The 22,966-nt window shown below is 44.1% G+C and overlaps 2 protein-coding genes across 6 annotated transcripts in view; one reads left to right on the top strand and one right to left on the bottom strand.

Annotated features, from left to right (window-relative positions):
- ARHGAP4 (Rho GTPase activating protein 4) overlaps positions 1-13,427 on the top strand; it is a 72,396-nt gene extending 58,969 nt beyond the window's left edge. For 3 of the 5 annotated variants that reach the window (XM_020793016.3, XM_078386567.1, XM_072991449.2), the window contains exons 16-23: positions 2,781-2,886; positions 3,029-3,259; positions 3,602-3,678; positions 5,850-6,006; positions 8,987-9,073; positions 9,255-9,416; positions 11,467-11,560; positions 11,665-13,427. In XM_020793016.3, coding sequence (XP_020648675.2) covers positions 2,781-2,886; positions 3,029-3,259; positions 3,602-3,678; positions 5,850-6,006; positions 8,987-9,073; positions 9,255-9,416; positions 11,467-11,560; positions 11,665-11,889 — 1,139 coding nt within the window. In that variant the 3' untranslated portion in view covers positions 11,890-13,427. Of the gene's footprint in view, positions 1-2,780; positions 2,887-3,028; positions 3,260-3,601; positions 3,679-5,849; positions 6,007-8,986; positions 9,074-9,254; positions 9,417-11,466; positions 11,561-11,664 lie in introns of those variants that run through there. The other 2 variants (XM_078386568.1, XR_013542281.1) reach the window with 2 other exon arrangements.
- On the bottom strand, positions 13,420-21,334 carry LOC110078681 (caveolin-3). Its single transcript, XM_020793088.3, has 2 exons — positions 21,049-21,334; positions 13,420-15,065 (listed from the first exon to the last, which is right to left on the bottom strand). The coding sequence occupies exons 1-2, from the start codon at positions 21,172-21,174 to the stop codon at positions 14,715-14,717; spliced, it is 477 nt and encodes a 158-aa protein (XP_020648747.3). The 5' UTR covers positions 21,175-21,334; the 3' UTR covers positions 13,420-14,714.
- Between the last annotated feature and the right edge of the window lie 1,632 nt (positions 21,335-22,966).

The raw sequence follows: 22,966 nt of genomic DNA, 5'->3' as shown, positions 1-22,966 counted from the left end.
AAACAGTGGTGCTTATTTATGGAGTGATCATCCTTGGGGAAAAAGTCCAAAAAGTTTTCTAGCATCTTAAAGGCTAACATTTTTCTCTCTCTTTTATTTGACATAAGTTTTTGTTGATTGTAGCCTGCTTCTTCAGACACATGGAGTATATGCCTCATATGCGTCAGTGTCTGCTGAGGTTACATTCCATGCATCTCTGGAAGTAGGCCGTAACCCAAGAAAAATGATGCCAAATAAAAATACTTGTTAGCCTTTAAGGTGTCACAACTTTCTGAGTTTTTTTTTTTTTTTTTTGCTGCAACAGATTAAAAGGGTTCCCCCTCTGATTCATCATTGGGAATGCGGTCTTGTTCTTCTTTGTGGCCTCTGTGAATCACATCCTGGGTGATTCGCGCCTGCCCGGAGCCTCATCGGAAGATTCTAGATCTTCTGCGGTAGCAATGAACACATTAGAATAGCCCCCTTCCCACCTGTATAAGTACCTTGGTGCCAAGCATCACCTTTCAGTTTCTTTCAACCGCCGCATTGAGAGAAGAAACATTAGATGGGGAGAAAGCCATGTTTTCAAATGGTTTTTAAAAACATCCAGCGAGGGCGCTAGACGAATTTCTGTCGGGAAGTTGTTCCAGAGCCGAGGGGCCACTGCCAAGAAGGCCCGGTTTCTTGTTCTTTCTTTCTGGGCCTCTCTCAGTCTTAGGCCCCTCAGCCGTCCCTGCTGGCTATGTCGGGTGATTTGGGTAGAACTAGGTGGGAGAGGACACTCTGCCAGATATTGAGGTCCCAAACCGTTTAAGGCTTTATACGTCATCATTAATACTTCGAAGTCAATGCGGAAACGAATGGGCAGCCAATGAAAAGCAGCCAGAGTGGGGGGAGATATGCTGATATTTCCTCACCCCACTAAGGAGCCTGGTTGCCGCATTCTGAACTTCAAAGGCAGCCCCACGTGGAGTGTGTTACAATGGTCTAACCTCGAGATTACGAGCGCGTGGACAAGAGTAGTGATGCCCCCCCCATCAAGATATGGTCGCAGCTGAGCAATCTGCCATAGATGAAAATAGGCAGAGTGGACCACGGACGCCACCTGGGTTTCCATGGTAGGCGCCGGGTCCAGATGTATCCCGAAGCTGCAAACTTTGCTCTTTGCAGCAAGGGTCGTCCCCTCAAAAGAGAGGGAATGACCCAAACCGCTGATGGAGGAACCACCCACCCTCAAGACCTCCATCTTGTCCGGTAATTTAAGATTATTAAACAGCTACATTGTCACCACAAAATTCCGTATGATTACGCTAGAATCAGTTCTTCCCTTACTTCGAAAAAACAACTGGTTCATTGTCATAGACCTAAGAGATGCTTACTTTCATATTACAATACATCCCCCACACAGAAAATTCCTTCGTTTCAAACTTGGATCACAAGTTTAGCCACCTAAATCAGACTTCAAAACATTCTCATCTTTCCATATATTGATGACTGGACCAGAAAATATAGGCAAAATAGAGTGATCTCTCACCTTAGTACAGCTTAGAGTGTGGTAGTAACTAGTTACAGACAACAAAGATACTGTATTCTCGAAGGCTTTTACAGCTGGGATCAATGGTTGTTATAGGTTTTTTGGGCTCTTTGGCCATGTTCTGGAGGTTTTTCTTCCTAATGTTTCGCCAGTCTCTGTGGCTGGCATCTTCAGAGGACAGGAGTTAGAACTCTGTGTTCTGGTGTAGTGTGTGTGATAGTTAAGTATTTGTAGCTATAGGCCACAGAGACTGCCCCCAAAATTCCCCAAAACCTACAACAACCAACAAAGATACTCTTAACTATTTTGTTTAGGTTAATTGGTAATGTAACTGATAGTCATAAAGCTATTTTAGTTAATTATAAAAGTTACCTTTTAAGGCATTTTAGTGAGGCATTTTTGTCAGAATTTTTCAGGTTTTATGCCATTCTTTTATGAATTATAACTGATAAGGGAAGTATTCTTTGTCTTTTAAATTTTTACAAGTGCTTTCAACATGCAGTGTCAGAATTGGCCATAAGAGGGAACCACACAGTATTTCCCTGTATTTTTCTCATCTGGTAGTAAGGATAATACAATATGTTAATAACACATAATGCAACAAATTGCTTATGCAGTTGGAATAACAATAAGAACAATTGCAGTCAGGCAGGAGAGGAGTAATGAGTGACACAAGGCACTCCATTTAAAATGTGACATGCTAAACTCTTGTTGCAATTTAAGTCTGAATGTTGACTGTACATTCAATGGGAGAATGGACAAATTGAAAGTGTGGGGAAGAAGAACAGGTCACTGGAGATGGAAGCTGCTCAGATCCTTAATTGGACAGAATGGAAAAGAGCAGCAAATTCTCAGCTGTTGAAACAATTGCATGATGACATAATAAAAGAAACAATTCAGATACTTCTGAAAGAAAATGATCTAAAATATTTAGTGATTCCTGTGGTGATAACACCCAAAGGGGGAGCCAAATGAAAAAAAACAACGGAGCTTCAAGTGTTGCCTTGTGTGCTCCTCAAGGTTACAGGTTCTGCTAACATCTGAATGTGGGTGATTGCTTTGCTATGGGCTATGCTGGGTGGGGTGGGGGCAGGTTTTTGGGACTCTAACAGAAAAAAAAAACAAAGCAAACAAAAAAGCCAAAATAAAAACAAATGTAATTTTCCTAAGCTCTGAAATTAATCAGCTCTGTGCCTGTGCCTGTGTATAGAATATTAGTTCTCAACAACACTCTAATAATATTTCATCATATTTCATTACTTCCCAGAACTGGAGTCTTCAGCTGAGCGCATCTCACACCTTCGAGCCCTCGTATCTCAGCTCCCATCTGTTGTGCTGGTAGTTCTGCGGTACCTCTTCGCCTTCCTCAACCAGTGAGTATCCAGGCCCCAGCTTGTTGGTCATCAATTGAGGACATCATGTGGCTAGTGCCGGTTGTGCACAGTTTCACATAGAAACAGCTTTTGGTGGGTAGGAGAACTGGTTCTCCCCATCTAATGTTTCTTCTCTCTTCAGCTTATCTCAGTACAGTGACGAGAACATGATGGATCCCCACAACTTAGCCGTATGCTTTGGCCCTACCCTGGTGACAGTCCCTGCAGGCCAGGATGCTGTGTCGGTTCAGCCCCACATAAATGAGGTGGTGAAGTGCCTGATTGTGCATCATGAGGCCATCTTTCCTGGAACAAGTCAGCTGCCTGGGCCCCAGTACGAGAAGGTCATGGCACTGGCTGAAGAGGAGTACTGGTAAGATGGGGGTTAATAATGAGCAGATATTGAAAGTCAGGTGTGAAAGCGCCAAGTGTGTGCATGTTTCTGTGTGTGACCGGTGAAAGCCAGCATGGTGTAGTGTTGAGCCGGGACTTGGGAGAGTTGGGCTCCAGTCTCCATGCTTGCACAATAACCTTAGAGCAGACTTTCTCTTGGCCTGACCTAACTCACAGGGTTGTTGGGTGGAGGAATGGGGAAAGAGAAACTCCAGGTATACCACCACAGGATCATGGGAGGAAAGAAAACCTATCAAATAGACAGCTTCCCCATCCCATTTGGCTCATCTTGCTTTAACTCTCCTCTTCTTCTCAATGACAGTGATGTGTTGCCACTGGAGGCCACGGCCGAAGAGCCGGAGACAGAGGGGACCCCTGAGACGCCAGCCAGTGAAGATGGTGAGTTGTGGGAGGATTGTGAGCTTCTGGGATTAACAAGAGTCAGAGTGTGACTGCATGGTGAAATATTATGAGATTTGCTCCACTTATAAAATGGATGAATTTGGTGTACAGTGCTGCCTCAACTTACAACCATAATCCATTCAAGAAGATGGCCGTACAGTGGTGCCTCGCATTACGATGTTAATTCGTTCCAGCAAAATCACTGTAGAACGAAAACATCATAAAGCAATTTTAAAAAGCCCATAGAAATGCATTAGAACCCGATTAATGCGTTCCTATGGGCTTGAAACTCATCGTCCAGTGAAGATCCTCCATAGCGCGGCCATTTTCGCTGCCCATGCAGTGAGAATCCACCATAGAAAACAGCAGGTGGCCATTTTTTTAAACCCGGTGGCCATTTTGAAACTGCCGATCAGCTGCGCGAAAATCGTTGTTTTGTGATAATCGGTTAGCGAAGCAGGGAACCGATCATCGCAAAGCGAAAAAAAACCCATAGGAAACATCGTTTTGCAATCGCAAAAACTTCATCGCAATGCGATTTCATTGTAAAATGAAGTGCTCGTCTTGCGAGGCACTACTGTAACTCAAAATGATCGTAAGTCGAAGCACCTTCTCATAGGAATACATTGAAACCCCATTAATCAGTTCCAGCTGGAAAATAAATTTAAAAAAATTAAAAAAGGACAATCTACCCCCACAGCCAACCCCAGCAGAATGCTGTGGGTCTGGGGGAAAAAGGCAACCCCCCACAGCAAGCCCCAGCAGAATGCCATGGGGCTGGGGGAAAAAAACACTGCTCACACACACGCATGCATAGCGAGCCCAAACGCAATGGGGCTGGGAAGAAAAAAAACACCAAAACACAAAAAACATCACAGCAGAGAAACATAAACCCCTCCAAACCCAAACACACCCTGCAAAACAAAGTAAATGTACTTACTCAGGAGCAGAAAGCAGCACCAAGCAGTCCGAAGCCTCCTCCGATTGCACTCACTCTAACTGTTGGGACGAAAGAGCTACAGCAAAGCAGCCTCTTCGCCTACCAACGGTTAGCAAATTTGAATTCCCTGCCTTTTTCCTTGCCTTTTTCCTGTCACAATTCAAAGCTCTGGCCGCAAGTCGAAGCAAAATTTTGCAGCCGGAGCTGGTTGCTACTTGAAATGGTCGTAAGTTGGGACATTTGTAAGTCAAGGCACCACTGTATTTCTTTACTGACCACATGAAGCAAGCCCAGCCCTTTTTGCTATCTATGTGGCTTTTTTCCTCTGCTACTGGGGGCAGAAGCTTCTCCTTGTTCAAGGCAGAACAATTCAGATGGTCTTTTTTCCTATGTGGATAGTTGTGATATATTCAGAGGGCATGTAGGTGGTATTTCGTTGACACAGGCCATCGGGGCATTATGTTCAGGACCAGGGGAACATGCCCCTGCGTTCTTTCCTCCCCCCCCAATTATCCTTTGATTTAAAAAAAATATTTTTTTACATAAATGAAATTAAGCGCTAGGTCATCCTATCACCTTGTGGATGGGCCATCATCATCATCATTTCCCAAATTTACACCCTATAAAAGGATCGGCAGAGGTGGGACCAAAGGAAGGAAGGAAGGAAAGAAAGGTGGGCTGTGAGCTGGAATGTGAATTGCAACACATCCATTATGAATGGTGAACTCCCGACTCAATCCACAGTCCCTGTGTGAGCACTGACTGCAATTTCATATGTAATATAGTTTGTGAATCAAATCACTCTGATTCTGCTGTCCAGCATAGTTACACTCTTGCTTTGCTTTATTGCCTTGGGTGAAAATTAATTTGGTTCCTCCTCTGTATCTGACTGCAAACTGCATAAATGAACCTTAACTTTCTATTTAGTAATATAGGAGGTGGTGGGTGCCCTGTTGCCATCTTTTGGAGACATAACCCAAATTTCGCTACACCAACTCTGCCTGCAAGTATGGTGCTATACTGTACCCTGGTTTACAGTTTGCTAACAGTTTGCTAAGGCAATTTACAACTACTCCAAATAGGGTAGGAAATAATCTTTGGGAAGAGGCTTCTCTGTTTAGTCCTTTTCTGCCATATTGTCTGCTCCTGTCCTGGGAAGTTGTTCAAGGACTCATATTGTTGGTGGGATACATTGACATTCCTCTCCTCTGCTTTCTTACCCTCTCAGAATGTGATTCGCAGTCTGATCCAGTTTTGCCACGCTCTGGTTCCACAATTCAACACGAGGAACGGTTTGTGCCACAACGAACGGCCCCGGTTGGCTGGCGTCGAGGTGAGCGTGGTGGCAACCGGGGACTAGTGCCTCCCATTGTTTTGCCTGACAGGTGAGTGGCACACCTTGAAGAGGAGAACCTGGTGCTCCCTACTAAGGAAGAATGTGGCAATTAGCCCCTGTGGGGAGAGTTACATCCGTTTGAACTGGAAATTTAGGTTTATTAGAATAGTTTACAGAGGGAAAAACATTGTTTTAGCTGACAACGCCTCCCTAAAGCCTCTTTTAGGTAAATGAAAGGGAGATTTTACACAGTCTTACACATTATATTCAACTATGTTGTCTGAAAAACAAACATTGAGCATAAGAGACCCTAATCCCAAATTAGATCACCAAACTGAGGCGTGACTGTATTGTCTCACTCTGTGATCCTTCACACTCCATCCACAGGGAAGTAGAGATGGTGAACATCCATCCTTGGATGGTAATGTACATTTTCTTTACTTTCACTATTTTGATGTGTGGCAATGTGGTTAGGATCATGTTGAGAAATGTCAAGAATAACCTTCTCTCGCAAAAGTTGTGACTCTAATCCAGATTCCCCACCTCCCACAGCACTTGTTTTTAATTAAAATCCTGGTGTCACTTCAAGCAACACATTTAAGGTAATGTTTAGTTAAACTTACTGACTGTTTTCATTCTCAAAGCAGCAAAATTCTGTTGGCACATAGCTGCATTTACATTAGGTAGGGAAGATCTCCATCATATGTTGTGGTATCCCTCATAACAGGAGATCACTGATTTTATAATTTCATCTTCCTGCCTTTCTGTCTAGGTTCTGGAAGTCTCTAACCACAGCTTTCCTCTGTCATTGGGTGCTCCAGTTTTTACCTTGTGTTGCTTGGAGTCATTGTACTGTAACCAGGTCTGGCTCTACCAGTAGGCAAATGATGTGCTGGTTGTTTATGTGTCGATGGACAGACTTGTGTGAATCAAACAATCTGCCTCATGTACTGTACAGTAGTGTGTGTAGTTTTCCTACCAGTGTTGGATTTAACTCCTGTTCTGGTCAGCTTCTAACTGTGGAATGAATTGCGGGAAGGTGCTGTCTTTGCCTCAGGCAGCAAAAGGTGTTTTGCAGGTCCTTTTAACTCCTAGGCAGTATCTTGCAAGTAATTGGAGCACCTCATAGAAACTGTTCTATTTCTGAGAGAAAAATGGTTTTCTTTAATGACATGACTATTCTTAATTTCTCCCTCTGAAAATGGCTGAAACCAAGGTTCAGGCCTTCATGAGTAGGCTAATAGTGGCTGAGTAATGCTGAGCTGTAGTCTCTGTGGTTTTCTGTAGATCACTGGTGGGAATAAGAGTGCCCGCATCCTCTGTGCCGGAGTGCTCCTGTCTACTGCTCCCTCACAGCACCACAGCCGGGTCTGTAGCATAGAAAGAGCCTTTTTGAAAGATTGATAAAGGCAGGAAACACTGGACCCCTGGGTCCATAGGAACACATTCTGGGCAGGAACTGGGCAGTTGCACCTCTAACATGAGGCAGAGTGAGAAGGCATTCCCCTACAGCAGATTTGGTGTGTAGTGAAAGGTAGCAGGCTTTCAAATTTCTTGATTGCTCTATTTTTATTTTCAAGGGAAGGTTTTGTGGGATTTTCTCTACCTCAGAGCAAAACAAATTACCTAGCTTTGGGTACTGTACACTTTGAATAAGGCAGATGGGGTCATTTTTTGTGTGTGTTTGCTCTTCTTCACACAGCAAAATTTTGACTCATGATTCTCGTTGCATCATGGATTTACCTGGATTTCTGAAAGTGCAGTTCTGAGTTAAAGTGTTTCTGTCTCTTTAAGGATCCTTTTGGCTTTCTTCTAGGAAGCAACGTTTAGTAGAGCTGAGAACAGGACAGCAGTGTTGAGTCACTGACTGGTCTACCTATGGTGTAGGATCAGGTTGAAAAACCCTCAAGTGATGGATGGGCACCAACTAGTTGTGGGCAGGGGCTGCCATTTTTAGAAAGGGAACAAAAAGGCCACTCTCTGCAAGTAGAGAACAGCAGAAATGATGTCAGAGAGCTAGACAGTCTTTTCTTGTTGTACTCGTTTTCTGCTTGCTAGGTGCTCCTTGTGTAGGGGGGGTATTCCAAAAACTGAATTTGTCCTCTGAAAATAATCAAAAGTTTATCGTGTCTCCTACAGGTTTTTAGAATCTCATTCTGGCAAATTTATTTACATAAAGCTTTCCTTTATCCTTTCATTTCAAATTGTTCTTCAGCCTTCTGTTCAAAAACTGTCAGAATGATTCACAGTAACCAATTAAGAACTCAGAAAGGCAATGCTGAAAACAATTACAGCAGGATGGGTAGCAGGTATACTTCAGAATGTACCGGTAAATGCATGGGAAAACACAAAAGGTATATCTTTGCCTGACACTTACAGGACAACAATTGTAGATGGCAGGAAAGCCCCTGAGGTGAATATGTCCTGTCTCCACTAGTCGCCTCAGTTCAGATGATGGACTCAAACAGATGTAGATATTATAGTCTGGGCTTGTTGATGCAAGAGAAGAGATTTCCTAGGGAACCTCCAAATCCCAGGTTGTGTAGGAGTCTGAAAGATACGCATGGGACAGACTTCAAAAAGTTCCCTTTTTGGTCTATAGTTCCCAGAATGTCCCCAGACTAGCTTGGTCCCTGGGCAGCTCTGCAATCGGCAGGAAAGTTCTTGGATATTTAAAATGGATACAGCAAATACAGGGGCACAAGCATAAAGGAAACAGTTGTCTTTATTGAACAGCATGGAACTTGTACATTGTGACTCCATATTTTTAAGTTTTATCTGCAGTCATGAGGTCTAGTGACTTCTGTTGTTATTTAAACGAAAAGGGGAAAATGTGGTGGCAAGGAAGACAAAAAAGTGTGTGGAGTTGCTCCTTTGTGCTAAATGACTAACGTAGGTCTTTTGGTTTGACATGAGAGGATCATCTAGAAAGGTAACTGTGGAGAAGTGCCATAGACTAGCTAGGCAGAAAACTCCCCCCACCACCTTTTTAACAAGTTTCTATTTCCCCCTGTCGCTTACCCTGGCAGCGAGAGACAATCTAGTCCCCGGAGTTCCAGGTTAGAGATTGACACGGGATCCTCTCTGGATGAGCTACTCCCAGAACCCGCCAGCAGGTAGGAGAAGGTGGAGCAGGTGGACCTCTTCCCAAGAAGTGGCAGCAACTCAGCGCTGCATGGTGGAGGATGACGACACCTGTATATGAACTTTTGCTTTCCACCCCAGATATGGCTGTGCCCGGGCACCTTGGGGCTGGGGCTATATGACAATCAGATACTCTCTGTCTCTCTTTCCCAGGCTTCGGATGAATTCAGATGCTGGTGGAGGGAGTCGCCAGCGTGGCAGCGGTGGTGGAAGCAGTCCAATCCGTAAGCTGGCCTCGCCCTTCATGGATGGGGGCCGCCTGCCCTTACCCCTCCTGCAACCTGCCCAACCTAGAATCTATCCCTCCACTGATAGGTGAGAGTGTTGAAGGAGAAGGTACCACTTGAGGGGGATGAAGCATCAATGGTTGCAAAGGTGCATTAGGCAGATGAGACATGGACAGGAGATATACTTTCTAGGGATAGGATTTTCAGTTTGTTTGTTTGTTTGTTTGTTTTTTATTTTTTTATTACAAATCTCACAATCCTCCATTCTGGGAGTTCTCCCTTACAGCAACCTAAATGTGGCTCATCTGGGAGAAAGGCCTCAACTGGAAGGCTTAACTAGGCCTAGCTCCACCCATGCTTCCTGCTCCTTCCCCAGTCCTGGGAATCTTTTTTTCTGAACAGGAAGCTAGGCCACATTTAGGAGTTTGTAAGGTCATGAGTATCTTCTGTGAGGGTTTGTCCAGCAGCCACTTTGGTAAAATTTGTATGAAGTAGTCAAATGGAGTGGGAGAAGCTGAGGAAGGCACTTTCCTCCTCCAGCTTAACTGATGATACCAGACTGGCAAGGGATCTAGTCATGCAGAAGTGGCTTCTGTACTATTGTAACAAGGTAAGAACTGGGCTAGGCAACATTATGGGGCAGCAGAGTCCTGAGATCGTAAAATGAACTTAAGTTGCTTTGCATATGGAAGAACCCTAACCCCTGCATTAAAAATAACAACAAATTTCTGTACGGGTGCAAATCTAGCAATTTACAGGCAGCACAGGCTTTTTTTTCGCTAGTAAGCCAGTTTCCTGGTTGTTATTAATGTGTGAGAGCACTGAAAAGTGGTATTCCTCCACATGCAGTTGGAGTGGTATAGTCCACTCTGGCATCTCATTCTGCAGCTATCACATTAATAGCTCAGATCAGTCAGTATAGAGTTAAGACAGCATAAGATCCAACTAGAGGTGGGGATATTCATATTTGTAAATTAATATGAATATCCCCATCCCAGCTGCACCTCATGAGGGTCCACCCCCTGGGACCAGCCCGTCCACTCACATGTCCCGGCACCGCGAAGGTCCCACTCTTCATACCAATGGCTCCTGGAGTTCTGCTGTCTTCCTGCTTGATTGGCCACTCAGTTTGTCTAGAGCCACAATACACACATTACAACGTGACCTTACATCTCCAGCAAACTCTTCTCTGAAGGACATGCACACACTATCTATTGTCCTGAGTTTCCCACCATTCAAAGAAAGGGATGCTTCATGCAGTTTACCTGAGAGCAAGGAACTGGAGTTCTTCAGAGCTGCAGGATTGATAGTGAAGAAGTCAGTGTAAAATCTTATATTTGATACAAGGATCTGTGCTATTTTGTTGTTGTAGGTGTTTCAGGCTGTTTGGCCGTGTTCTGGAAGTTTTTCTTCTTAATGTTTCGCCAGGCTCTGTAGCTGGCATCTTCAGAGGATAGGAAAACGCAGCATCCACACCAGAATCAAAGAAAATGAAAGACACTGCAGACTAAAACAACTGGAAAAATCGGCAGTAGTTGAACATGCCCTGAAACAAGCTGGACATGAAATCCTATTTCAAAACACAGAAGTACTGAACAACTCCAGCAATCATTATGTTAGACTACACAGGGATGCCATTGAAATCCACAATTATCAACAAAGCTTCAACAACAAAGAAGAAAGTAAAACTCAACAAAGCCTGGCTCCCAGCACTGAAAAATACAGCCTGCAAAAAGGTCAACAAACTCTACCCAGGCACAAGGACTGGTGATCACTGCACACAGAAGACTAGCTAAGTACACGCATCAATCACAGTGACAGATAATCTCTCCCCCCATTTTCACAACAACACACCCATAACAAAAACCACCCTGATCACCGTAATCACCCAATCTCCTGAAAAGGACAAAAAGCTGATCCCACAACTACAAATATTCAACTATCCCACACACTACACCAGAACACAGACAGAGTTCTAACTCTTGTCCTCTGAAGATGCCAGCCATAGAGACTGGTGAAACGTTTGGGAAGAAAAACCTGCAGAACATAGCCAAACAGCCCGAAAAACCTGCAACAACCATCGGATCCTGGCCGTGAAAACCTTCGAGAATACATCTGTGCCATTTGTTTTTCCCCAGGCCAGACCGCTGGGGTGACCTTTCTCCACGGCCCTGGTGTGGCAACAGCTTTGAGAGGCAAGTGTTAACAGAGAAACGGGTGGAAGTAGATAAGGTAAGTTGCTATCTATTCTATACTCTCTTTTCCCCATCCTTTCAAATAATTTCCTCCCTCCCCGCTTCTGCATTCACTATACTTTCTCTTTCCCCCATTTCTAGGAAGTTGCCAGGAATATGGATTCTGTGTTCAAGGAACTTTTGGGAAAGACTAGTAGCATGAAGCACACAGCGGCCGATGAACCCTTAAACCACCCTGAGCCAACAGATCCCCCGAAGAGCAACTTTATCGGCAAGAAAGGGGCCACCCCTGCCAAGCAGACCTCTTCAAATAGAGTGCTACTCCGGGGCAGAGTGGCCTTCAAATCCTCGGGGAATGGAGAATGAGCCAGACTTGGGGCAAGGGAAGGTGTCCTTCACATGATTTGCCCAATACTGTGATGATTTTTCCCCCCGTAGCCCATCCTCTTTCATATCGTGAAGACCGACCCAGGGGAGCTCTTTCTGTCTCCTGGCCCAGCTGCAAAACAGTGATAGGGAGAGGGGCATGGGGAAATTGTCAATCTGAATTTTTATTCCTAAGGGTTTAATTTCCAAGCGAAATGTTTAAAGGGTCATTTGGTGTCCTGGGCCTCATGCACTGGGGTAGGTCTGAAGGTTTAAATATTGTGGATGGGGTGGGTAGGTGCTTAAACACATGGCAATGTTTAGGGATTTTTGGGTGGTGGTTTTTCCTTTACTCCCCCCCCCCCCGGCTGGGTGTCCACCCCATTCAATCTCTCCTCTGCTACAGAATGGTTTGCACTTGGCTATTGCATGCAGAAGTGGCAAAGTGGGGTGGGGTGGGGTACTCTTTTTGGCTGTGGGAGGGGAATAGGGTCTAGTGGGTTATGGTGCAAGGACTCTCTTTTGTATGTGTGTCCTGTTTGGTAACATGCTTCACACATAAGCCCTCGCTCGCTGTGCTCTCCTCTTTCCTCTCCTTCCCATCTTCTCCTCCCCTCCAGAACCTGCAGTGTTATTATCTCTTGATGCTTTGACACATTTGTCTGAATTTGTAAAACTCTTCTCACGCACCTTCCCTGGTGCAGCTTCATCTCTCCCTGCACGCAACAGCTTCCTACATTGGGGCAATAAATATGGGGACGTAGTTGGGGTGTGAATCCGTGTGCCAATTGTTTTTCTCACACGCCCAAGGTCTGCTCGATTTCCTTCCCTCCTTCTCTCCTTTTCTTGCCTTCCTTTTTTTCTTTTTCCAGCTGCTTTGTGTTAAGCAGGGCTGTGTGTACTTTGTGCTTTAAAATTCCCTGAGAAGCTGGATTTTGCAACCTGCATAAATTATGCAAATTAAGCCAGTTTATGCGGATTCTTTTGGCATTTGTTTTGGTTTGTTTTTTGTAATTTATTCTGCTTTGGCTAGTCAGCAAAAGCAGAGAAGGATCTATATAGGGCACTGAAACACCACCCTCTGGGTACTAGCCACTCTGTGGCAAAATTTCAGCAGGCATTGAATGCCACTTTCAAGCATATCTTTGTAAACATAAGAACTAGAAACTTGCTCTTAAAAATAGTCAAGCATATCTTTGCAGACATAAGGGCTAGAAACTTGGTCTTAATATATCTATCTATCTATGTATTTGTATATAGTTATATAGATATATCTCTCTCTGAGATTCTCAGGAAGCGGAATTGCGTGCCTAATGCCACATCCTGTGCTTTGTTCTGTGCTCCTGCAATATTGCGGCATACACACAGCCCTGTTATTAACCTCTTTGTCTTTGTGACCAGAAATTATTCTGTACTGTGATCTACCCTGCTCTCTCTTGAACGCTCTGTCTCATGCAATAAACTGGATTTGTAAACTTTCCACAGAGAGTTGCCAACCAGTTGAGATTTTATACAGAATAAACAAGACACTGAAGGACTGCTTGGGCTTTATTTTATATAATACTTTGTATTTTATACAATATTTTGTTTTCCAGATACAGTAAGGTTTTTTTAAAAGTTCAAATTGCTGCTAATGGTTAGACTGCTTGACTTGGACTTAAACAGGGGCTTGCTGAAGCTCTTGAAATAAAAGCTGGCAGCTCTTGAAACAACACCCACAACATGTGTACTTGTTTGAGCCAATCTGCTTAAATCTTGAAACTGACCATTGCCTAATAATGGAGGCTTATTCTAAAAAATCAATGGGGGTGGGGGGAGAAATACAGTTAAAATCAGATTCAGTGTCAGACCTGTTGGGAATAGCATTCCCACCCCAATATAATGTGAGAGCAACCTGAAGCCTGACAATTAAAGACTGCTGTTTCTCTCATTGACTTTTGGAGCTGGGATAACTCAGCATCCTAGCTCCTGTAACTGAGTGGAAGCTGCTTACTGTTTAAGATGCAGTAGCCATAGTGCTGTTATTTCCCCTGCAGGGAAACTGCAGCAATCAATAGGTTATCCCTGCTGTGTTCATACCCTTGCTTTGCAGTTTAAAAGCATTGCATTGCAGCAGGGAGATGAGGTGGGTGAAACTCTGATCTTTCGCATGTCATCCATAAGAGTGATTTTTGAGAGAATTATATTGTGATGGTCAGATTAGGTGGTAGAGGAAGTATTGCAATTAGAAACAAGGCTACCTTAAGCAGTAAAGGGCATGTGATCGTCCTCTAACATTTTTCAGATCTCCAGAAGCTCCAGATTGCTTGCTTTCCTTTGCGATTGGGATAACATGTTATCCCTTCCTAATTGCAAAGCTCCAGTATGCATTGCATCCCTCTTTTTCTGCTGTGAGACATAATGACTTAGTTCTGTCCACAAAATCTCTGTGAAATGGCTGCCTTGAAAAACAGATGCTAAGCCTCTTCAGAGTTGCAGAATGCAGAGGAAGACAGGATATCCTGGGGAGATCTCCTATACAAACGTCCATTCAAGTAGGATCATATGGTAGTGCTTGTTTACAACTTCCATTTCTTTCAAAATAGGGCTTCCGTCAAAGAACATCTCTTGAGATTCTGGTATGAGTTGCGTATGTATGTGCACATGTATGTAGGCATGTGTAAAGGAGAGTGTTGTATAGATTTCAGACCACTGGGCTTTCAAAAGGGTATTCTGTGGGGAAAGTGAGTTAGTGGCAAAGTTCCCTGGGCCACACTGTGCACCTCTTTGTATGTACCAGCAGAGTTAGGACTCCAGAGTCCCGTCCCAGTCCAAAGCACAGAGACTCAGTCTTTGGCCCGTTCCTTGCGCAGGGCCACGCGGACATCACTGCAGACCTTACCCACGGCTTCAAAGAGTGGGTCACAGAAGGTACGTATACACAGGGCATAGCAGCGCCCACAGCACTGCACCTCTATGAAGTAGCTCTTGATGCAAGGCACAGCCCCCCAGATGTGGCAGAAGGAGACACAGGCAAAAAGGAAGCCCCAAAGCAAGGCAAGTGGCACGCCCAGCACCCCGGACAGAATCCGGTAGCACCAGTACTTGCTGACGGTAAAGGTGGTGTTGCTGGCCTTCCACACACCATCGAAGCTGTGGGTGCCCTCTGGTTCAGCAATCACATCTTCAAAGTCCACCTAGTAAGATTGGAGAAGAAGCTGTGAGTCAGACAGGGCTTGGTTTTAAAGCAGAGTGAGTGTTTTAGGATAAGCATCATACTATTTAGCACCTACAGCGTGCCTTTTCCTTCTCAGTTGGTAAGTAGCACCAGACTTCTACATTTAGGGTTATGGATAAATACTGATTTTCAACCTTCACTAAATGTTTTCATAAAAATGCAAGCAACAATATCCCAGCTTCTGGCATGAAGAGGTTTCAAGCAGAGAAACAGCAGGGAAGTACAGGCTTAACCCTCTGCTTCTACTTTTCTCTGCTGACCCACCTCACAGAAACTATTTTTCTTCTCTGTGGGCATCTAAATGTGTTTGCCATTGAAAATATACATCTTGAACCTTAGTGGAGGGGGGGCACGGTCCCACTGGTTAAGAGAAGGGGTAGGAACCCCACTGTCACTGCCTCTTTGCTCCAAATTGTGCCCCTGAAAGCCTCTTTTCTCTAAGTGGCTTGTTGAGATTTTGTTAATGCAAAGTTGCACACATAACCCAAAGAGAAAGAATAAAGACAACAGTGTTGTGCTACCTTTTAGACTAACAGATTTGTTTGAGTTTGAATTTTTGCAGATTACAATCCACGCCCTCAGACGCAAAATATATTTGCATTTAATGTATAATAAATGATACACATCATACACTACAGCCAGGAAGCCTTTCATTAGAAGCAAAGGTAGCATCTGTAAGGATTTTGTAATTGTGACTAGCATTGCAGATTGTACATTAAGTAGGAGATGAATTAGATCTATCCCCACCAAGGAGTATAGTAGTTAATGGGGTTGGACTGGGGCTTCGGAGATCGGGGATCTGGTCCTGAATAAGCCATGACCAAGTTGTGGGAATAAAGTGCAAGGAAGAGTACACTTGGGAGGAAAAGTGGGATATAAATGTGACATATGATCCCTCAAAGCCCTCAGCGGTCTTCGGTTCGTCCTATGGCAAGGTGTTCCTTTCCACATATGATTCCTTTTTCTCATTAATATAATGGGAGGGACAGCCATCCTTTGGAATCCAGATCCTTATACAGAAGGGAAGGACAACTTGCAACTCTCCAGATGCTGGTAGCATTGCAAATCCCTTAATCTTCCCCACTGGCTATGCTGCTAAGAGCTGATAGCTTCTGGAGGACACATTGCCCACCTATGCATTACCAGCAGAGAAGCAGGGAGAAAAACCTTTGCAGCTGTAGCCTCCACTTCTTCAAAAGCTGAGGGATTTTCTCAGGGAACTGTGTCTTTACTGGAATTGCTTTGCATATGTTTAATTTTTTCTATCTGGAAGTTGAGTCATGGCAACTGGATTTTTCTTATTAGGTTGAAACGGCTCTTAGCCATGACTCACCTTCCAGATAACCTCACCTGGATGACTGAGAATCCTCACAGATTTATTCTTTTTTCATTCTTCTTCAATACATTGTCCACAATGTGGTTTTCACAGAGAATATTTATCATGTTCTGTCATGTTGTTCAAACATACCCTTACTCTTCTTCCAAAGCTGGTCCCCTCATAACCTAAGAGAAAGAGGCTCCTTCAATCTGGGATCCTCTACATGTTAATAAATTATTATCCAATGATGCCTCAGCAGGGCTGGTGGGTACTAGATTCCAAAAAGATCTGGAAACCACACATTCTCCAATGTCGAAATAAATCCTGAGCTCCCACCTCATTTTACGGGGGATGAAGTAGCCCCCCACTTCCCTCCCTCCTCCAGTTACAAAATGCTGACGATCCACCCTGCTTCTAATGGAAGACTTCTTGGTGTGTGTGTGTGTGTGTGTGTGTGTGTGTGTGTGTGTGTGTGTGTGTGTGTGTGTGTGTGTGTGTGTGTGTGTGTGTGTGTGTGTGTGTGTGTGTGTGACAGAGAGAGAGAGAGAGAGAGAGGCAGATCATTATACATTAAATGCAAATATATATTTTAATCAGAGGAAATGGGTTAGAACCCACAAAAACTCAAATACAGTGGGGTCTCTACTTAAGAACGTCCCTACTTAAGAACAATCCAACTTAAGAACAGCTCCATTTGCTAAATTTTGCTTCTACTTGAGAACAGAAATCCAAGATAAGAACAGGAAAAAAAACCTTTCCTGCTCTTTTTTTAACCTTAGGTCATCTTAGGTTAAAAAAAATTCTCCCCCTAGTGGTAAGTACGTATTAACCAGCTTTGCATTAGTTCCTATGGGAACTAATGCTTCAATGTACGAACGCACCTCTACATAACAAAAAAACAGCCAGAACGGATTAATTGGTTTTCAGTCCATTCCTATGGGAAATTTTGCTTCAACTTAAGAACGTTTCAACTTAAGAACACCATTCCAAAACAGATTAAGTTCTTAAGTAGAGGTTCCACTGTAGTTTCTATGGATGGAAAAGAGCAGATACAGATTAAATGGTTTTCAATGCATTCCTATGGGAAATGCAGATTCAACATAAGAACTTTTCAATTTGAGAACCACCTTCCAATACAGATTAAGTTCTTAAGTAGAGACCCCACTGTAAGTTTTTAAGGTGACACAATACTTTTGTGAGAGAAAGGTAGTTTCCATTTTCACTTTCTGCCTGCTTTGCAGCAATATGTCTATTCAAAAGTAAATGCTATTTAGTCCCTAGTAATCAGAGATTAAGATTACCCCATCAGGTAACAAAATGTTTAGTGAAACATTAATATTATGCTTTTTGATGGCTGGTTGTTCCATCCTTTTATAGCCTTGGTAGCTTTCCTTTAAAGAAAGGACTAAACTACATTAAAATTTATTCCACAATTTTTGCAGCGATCCCCATGGTCAGTTTTGAGTTTTTTCCCACTGGCTACATGGACATAAAACTAATTGTGAGTCAACATGGTCCTTTTTCATGGTCTTTCATTGTACTTTGCTTGGTAGACAGGTTCTACTTTTTTAGTTGTGATTCCCAGCACACAGTGCTATGTTTTGGGTTTTGGCATGTGTGATGGCCTGTATTGGCCTGAAGGGTAATGATGAGTGTGTCCTTGGTGACACGGATGTTAACATCTTCGGTGGTGTGTGTTGTGACAGGTAAGCCACATCCATCCCTCTACAGTTAGCTCCTCTCCTCATTTCATATAATAACTTTTAGAATTTTTGAATGGTCTTGTCAAATATGGCACTGATTCAGATCAGCACTGTATCATGTGGCAAAAATGTTTATAAAAAGGAAAGAAATCGAGGACGAAGGGAAGGGGTAAGGAAGAGGATGATATCTTTTCAAACTTCTGATCTACCCTTTCATCCATCAAAGACGGAGGAGGAAGATGAAAATCTTCAGTGGGTGCCTTCTTCCCACCCATCACTCCCAGTTTGCTGTTGGAAGGAGGGAAGGAAAAAGTAAGGGAAGAAAGCATCCTTGGAAATGTAGAGAGAAGGCCTGGCAGCAGTGGGCAGCTGTAGTGAAGAGGTTAAGCTATCCCAGCCCATCTCGAAGAAGGGCAGGGTCTGGTTATCTGGAACTACGAGAGGCAAAGGAACTTGCAAGCCAATTAAATGCTGCTCTTTTCTTATGGAAAACATTTAGCAGGTACCAATTTTGTTTTTCCTCCTCTCTACTCCACCCATCCTTGGCCATTTAAACCAGACACCCAGGATTCCTGGTGGTGATGGCAAGGGACAGAAGCGTGTCCCTCTGTCTTGACTGTCCGTTGTTTTCTGCAGGAACATCCCTCAGAAACGTTTTTCCTGGGCATAGTCAAGTTGCAAGAGCCTGCCTTTCCTAAGCGCTAGGACCGACTGCGCTTTTGCCCACACAGGTGTTTGAGACCCAAACAGGATATGCCTATGGATTGAAGCAGGCCCCTAAACCTCCAGTGACCTGCCATATGTGTCGAATGACACATTTACAGCCGTTTGATTCCACTTTATCTAAAACAGCTCCATTCTCTGGGATCCAGCTGGGTCTAGTTTCATGGAGTTGACCTGAATGTACTGCTAGACCAGGGGTCAGGGAACTTTTTTACCTTTTACCCCCCAAAAAATTTATATACGCCGACATTACCCCCTTGATTCAAAAGAAAGGAAATCATACATTATTTGAATTTAAAATATTATTGAATCTACACAGGCTGTGTACCAAACTAGCAGGATGCATCAAATTTGATAAAGATGTGCACTATTTTTGCTGGAACACATTGCACCCCAGCCATGGTGTGGTATAGGGAGTAGTAAGGTGTCCAACGTTCCTAGCAAGTTGCATTAAATTTTTGTTAGCTTGCAGAGGATTTAATCATCACCACAGTGGTGCTAGCAATGACATGCTTGCTAGAGACAGCCAACGCAGAATTGGGGGGGGGGGCTTTCCCTACCACTTTAATCATTCTATGTGTGGTGTGCAAAAAGGAACAAACCAGGCTAAAGGTCATGTCGCCCACGCTGGTGCCACAGCCTAATATCAAAAGACCAGTGTGCTTTTTTATCATCATAAATGGAAAACTCAGCAGTGGTCAGAGGATTGGAAAAGATCAGTCTACATCCCAATCCCGAAGAAGGGAAGTGCCAAAAAATGCTCTAACTACCATACAATTGCACTCATTTCACATGCTAGCAAGGTTATGCTCAAAAGAGAAGAGTGCAAAAAATGGTCTGAATCTCAACATCAAAAAAACTAAGATCATGGCCACTGGTCCCATCACCTCCTGGCAAATAGAAGGGGAAGATATGGAGGCAGTGACAGATTTTACTTTCTTGGGCTCCATGTTCACTGCAGAGGGTGACAGCACCCACGAGATTCAAAGCCTCTTCTTGGAAGGAAAGCAATGATAAACCTAGACAGCACCTTAAAAAGCCACCCCCACCTTAATTCAAAGTTTTCCTTGCCTGGTCATTTTCACAGTTTTGAGTCAAGTCTCTCTCTCTCTATCTCTCTCTCTCTCTCACTCACTCACTCACACACACACACGCACGCACGCACGCACGCACGCACGCACCCATCCATCCATCCATCCATCCATCCATCCATCCATCCATCCATCCAGTGTGCTCATTACTTCCAGGATTTTCACTTTTACCCAATTTGGGGTAATTTACCCCTATTCTCCGACCTATGTGCTAGACAGTGCTAATGAGATTCCCAGCACGATAACGCTAGAACACAAAGAGTGATTTTGCAGTACCTCACCAAACTACACATCTAGGGATTGCTTAGGACTGAGCCATTGGCAGTTAAAGTGGGATGAAGCTCCAAGCTGCTATTTGCAGGATAGACTCACTGTCGGAACACACTGGAGCTCTCTTGGACAGAGGATTGTTAAGGTCCTCAGGAAACGACCTAACCCACCATGGCCCTAGGACAGAGCCATGGCCGTTGCAATGGAATTAAACTGCTATAACTGTTGAATGTAAACATGTCTTAAGTATCCAGTGAGACTAACTACAATGACTGGTTAACTGCATTTGTTGAGTTCATCCCTTGTGATAGAGTCTTCAAATCAAATCTAATACATTTATTGTTATTGTAAGTACTGTATATACATAGTATACCCATACACCCAGAGACCAGACCCACATGCACTCTCCTTGCTGTTGAGCCTCATGTTATTTATTTTAAATGATTTTGTTCAGCCATCTAAATTTTGCTTTTCTCCTAGAATGTGATATACTCCAAGTGGCTTTTTAAAACTGCATGCTACTTCAGGCAGGTGCCTTGCTCCCTATCTTTCCCGAGGCAGGGTTATCCTATAGAAGTGCAACCTCTGCACACATTAATCATAAAAGGCGGTGGGGCAGCCTTTTATTAGTACTGCCCTATAGAGAAGCATTCTTAGCTCTGTTGTCTCTTTCTAGCAAGCACCTCTGTTTGCAGGAAAAGTTATCGTGTGTTTCAGTGATTTTTTGAAAGCTTTACCCTCCCACCCCCTCCATCCCCTCAGCTGAGAAGGAACATCTTCCTGGCCCTTCCCATGGTCTTTTTTTCTCCCTAATATGGATCCCAGGCATGCTCTCACCTTCACCACCTCTTGGTTGATCTGCTTGGGGTCTCTTTCCACCAAATCAATCTCTCTCGTCAGGGGGTCCTGAGAGGAGTCCATCTTCCCGAGAGTCACTTCTTCTTCTTCTTCATGCTGGGCCATGGCTCTGGGCCCTTTTTCCTGCTTCAGCTCCTTTTCTTCCAAAGAGCAACAGGCAGTGGGCGTCCAGTTGTCCCTGGCTGTCAGGCCTGTGTGTCTCTCCCCTCTGCTGCTTGCCCACCTGCTAAGTCCTTCATGACTGCTGTTCTCAGACAGAGGAATCTGTTCTGAAAATAGGCTGCCTCAGCGCCAGAATGCGTCGCCCTCGAGGGCAGGGCAGAGTTGTTTTTAGAAGGGCTTAGCATCGTTTTTTTGGAGTAAGGCCCTTTTCTCCCTTTTTTTAGTTCGGAAACCCTAGCGAGTCAAAGGTGGTGACAAATCTCTCTCAACCTCAGTTTTCAAACCTGGAAGTGGACTTGGGGGCATTTCTAGTTCCATGTTTTCTAAGGGGGAAGATGGGCATTGTTGGCAATTCCTAAGGCTCTGGAGAATCGTACAGGGGGCTGGGTCCCTTCTGGGATCGGTGGCATGGAAGGCACTCACTGTGGCTGTTGTTGGGTGGCGCAAGACTAGAGATATGTGTACACATACACATGCATGTACACACGAAAGCATACATTGGGCATACACACAGAGAGGCATACTAACAGAAACACACACACACACAGGCTGGCAGACCAGTGCCGTTACAGGCCTACGTACAGAGAATAACTGCCTATGGCAAGGAGGTAGGCAGGATGGTTGGGGGTAGCCTGAGGCTGAAGTGGGGCAGTACCCCATTTGCACTGACAGACGGGCCATCACTGGAGGATCCCAGGGGCAGAAAATTGGCTCTGGGCGAAGAGAAACAAAATATTGCTCTCCTAAGATGGCAGGGAAAATTCTTTCTCCCTGACTTTTTCTCCTTCATGGGCAAAATATCATCTCCTTGAAAGACAGACAGTTGTTCTGTTTGCCCCAGCTTCCAGATGTGCTGGATTATAACTCCCATCATTCCTACCACTACTAGGGCAACAACAGTTGTAGCTCAACATATCTAAAGGGTGCTGGTTTGGGGAAGGCTGCAGTGGTGTTCAAAAGAGCTAAAAGTGGTAAAATGCTTGTCTCCTCAGGACGCAGAATAAATGCTGTTCTCTCTCTGCTCCAAATATATATTTGAAGCACTGCAGAAACTATAGCATGTGGGTGAATCTGTGTTCAACAAGAATAGCAGAGTGTGTTTCTGTGTGTAGGCAACAAAACATAAGCATCTTATATCAAGTTCAGATCCCCCCCCCCAAAAAAAAGCAGGCATCCAAGCAGACTGTGTTGGGAGGCAGGTGCTTCCTTCATTGACAAGGGGTCAGGTCTATCCAAGCTGATAATAGCCAAATATGCTGTTTCTGAATTTCTGTAAGAAAGGATTTTCCAGTACCAAATACTGAGAAGGGGGTTTCACTTTCTGCCTTCTTTGTAAACTACCAGCAGCATGCTGAGAAAGACAATGGTTAACAGGTTCAGTTCAGTTTTCTTTAGAAATGGGGATTTCTAAAGATGTACTATTTTTAAAGAAAAAACATTGGGGTGTTCAGAGTGATACATGTCTAGAAATCCCTCTCCCTCTTTCCCCGTATCACCTTTCTGTGGGAGGGGTAAAACTGGCTGCAATGGCGGTGGTAGTGAGTAAAGCTCTCTGCACATGCTCAGTTGCTCTCTTCTTCCAAGAACTTAACATGTTTCTAAAGTTGAGATCTGTTACCCAGAGCAAATTGTGAAACCAACGTCTGGTTTGAATGGAACCCAGTTTTTACCTGCATGAACCTGAGGGTTTTTTTTTTTAAATGGGAAGAACTAGAATCATCTGCACATTTTTAAA

The sequence above is a fragment of the Pogona vitticeps genome, chromosome 2 (genome assembly GCF_051106095.1).
Source record: "Pogona vitticeps strain Pit_001003342236 chromosome 2, PviZW2.1, whole genome shotgun sequence".
NCBI classification, from domain to species: domain Eukaryota; kingdom Metazoa; phylum Chordata; class Lepidosauria; order Squamata; family Agamidae; genus Pogona; species Pogona vitticeps.
The sequence above is the reverse complement of the archived record's forward strand: the minus strand, read 5'-3'. Positions and strand labels throughout refer to the sequence as shown.

Excerpts from the sequence above, each read along its gene's own strand:
- LOC110078681 (XM_020793088.3), bottom strand. The coding sequence starts at position 21,174 with ATGGCCCAGCATGAAGAAGAAGAAGAAGTGACTCTCGGGAAGATGGAC. Across the intron at positions 15,066-21,048 it reads TCAACCAAGAGGTGGTGAAG|GTGGACTTTGAAGATGTGAT; the intron begins GTGAGAGCATGC and ends CAATCTTACTAG.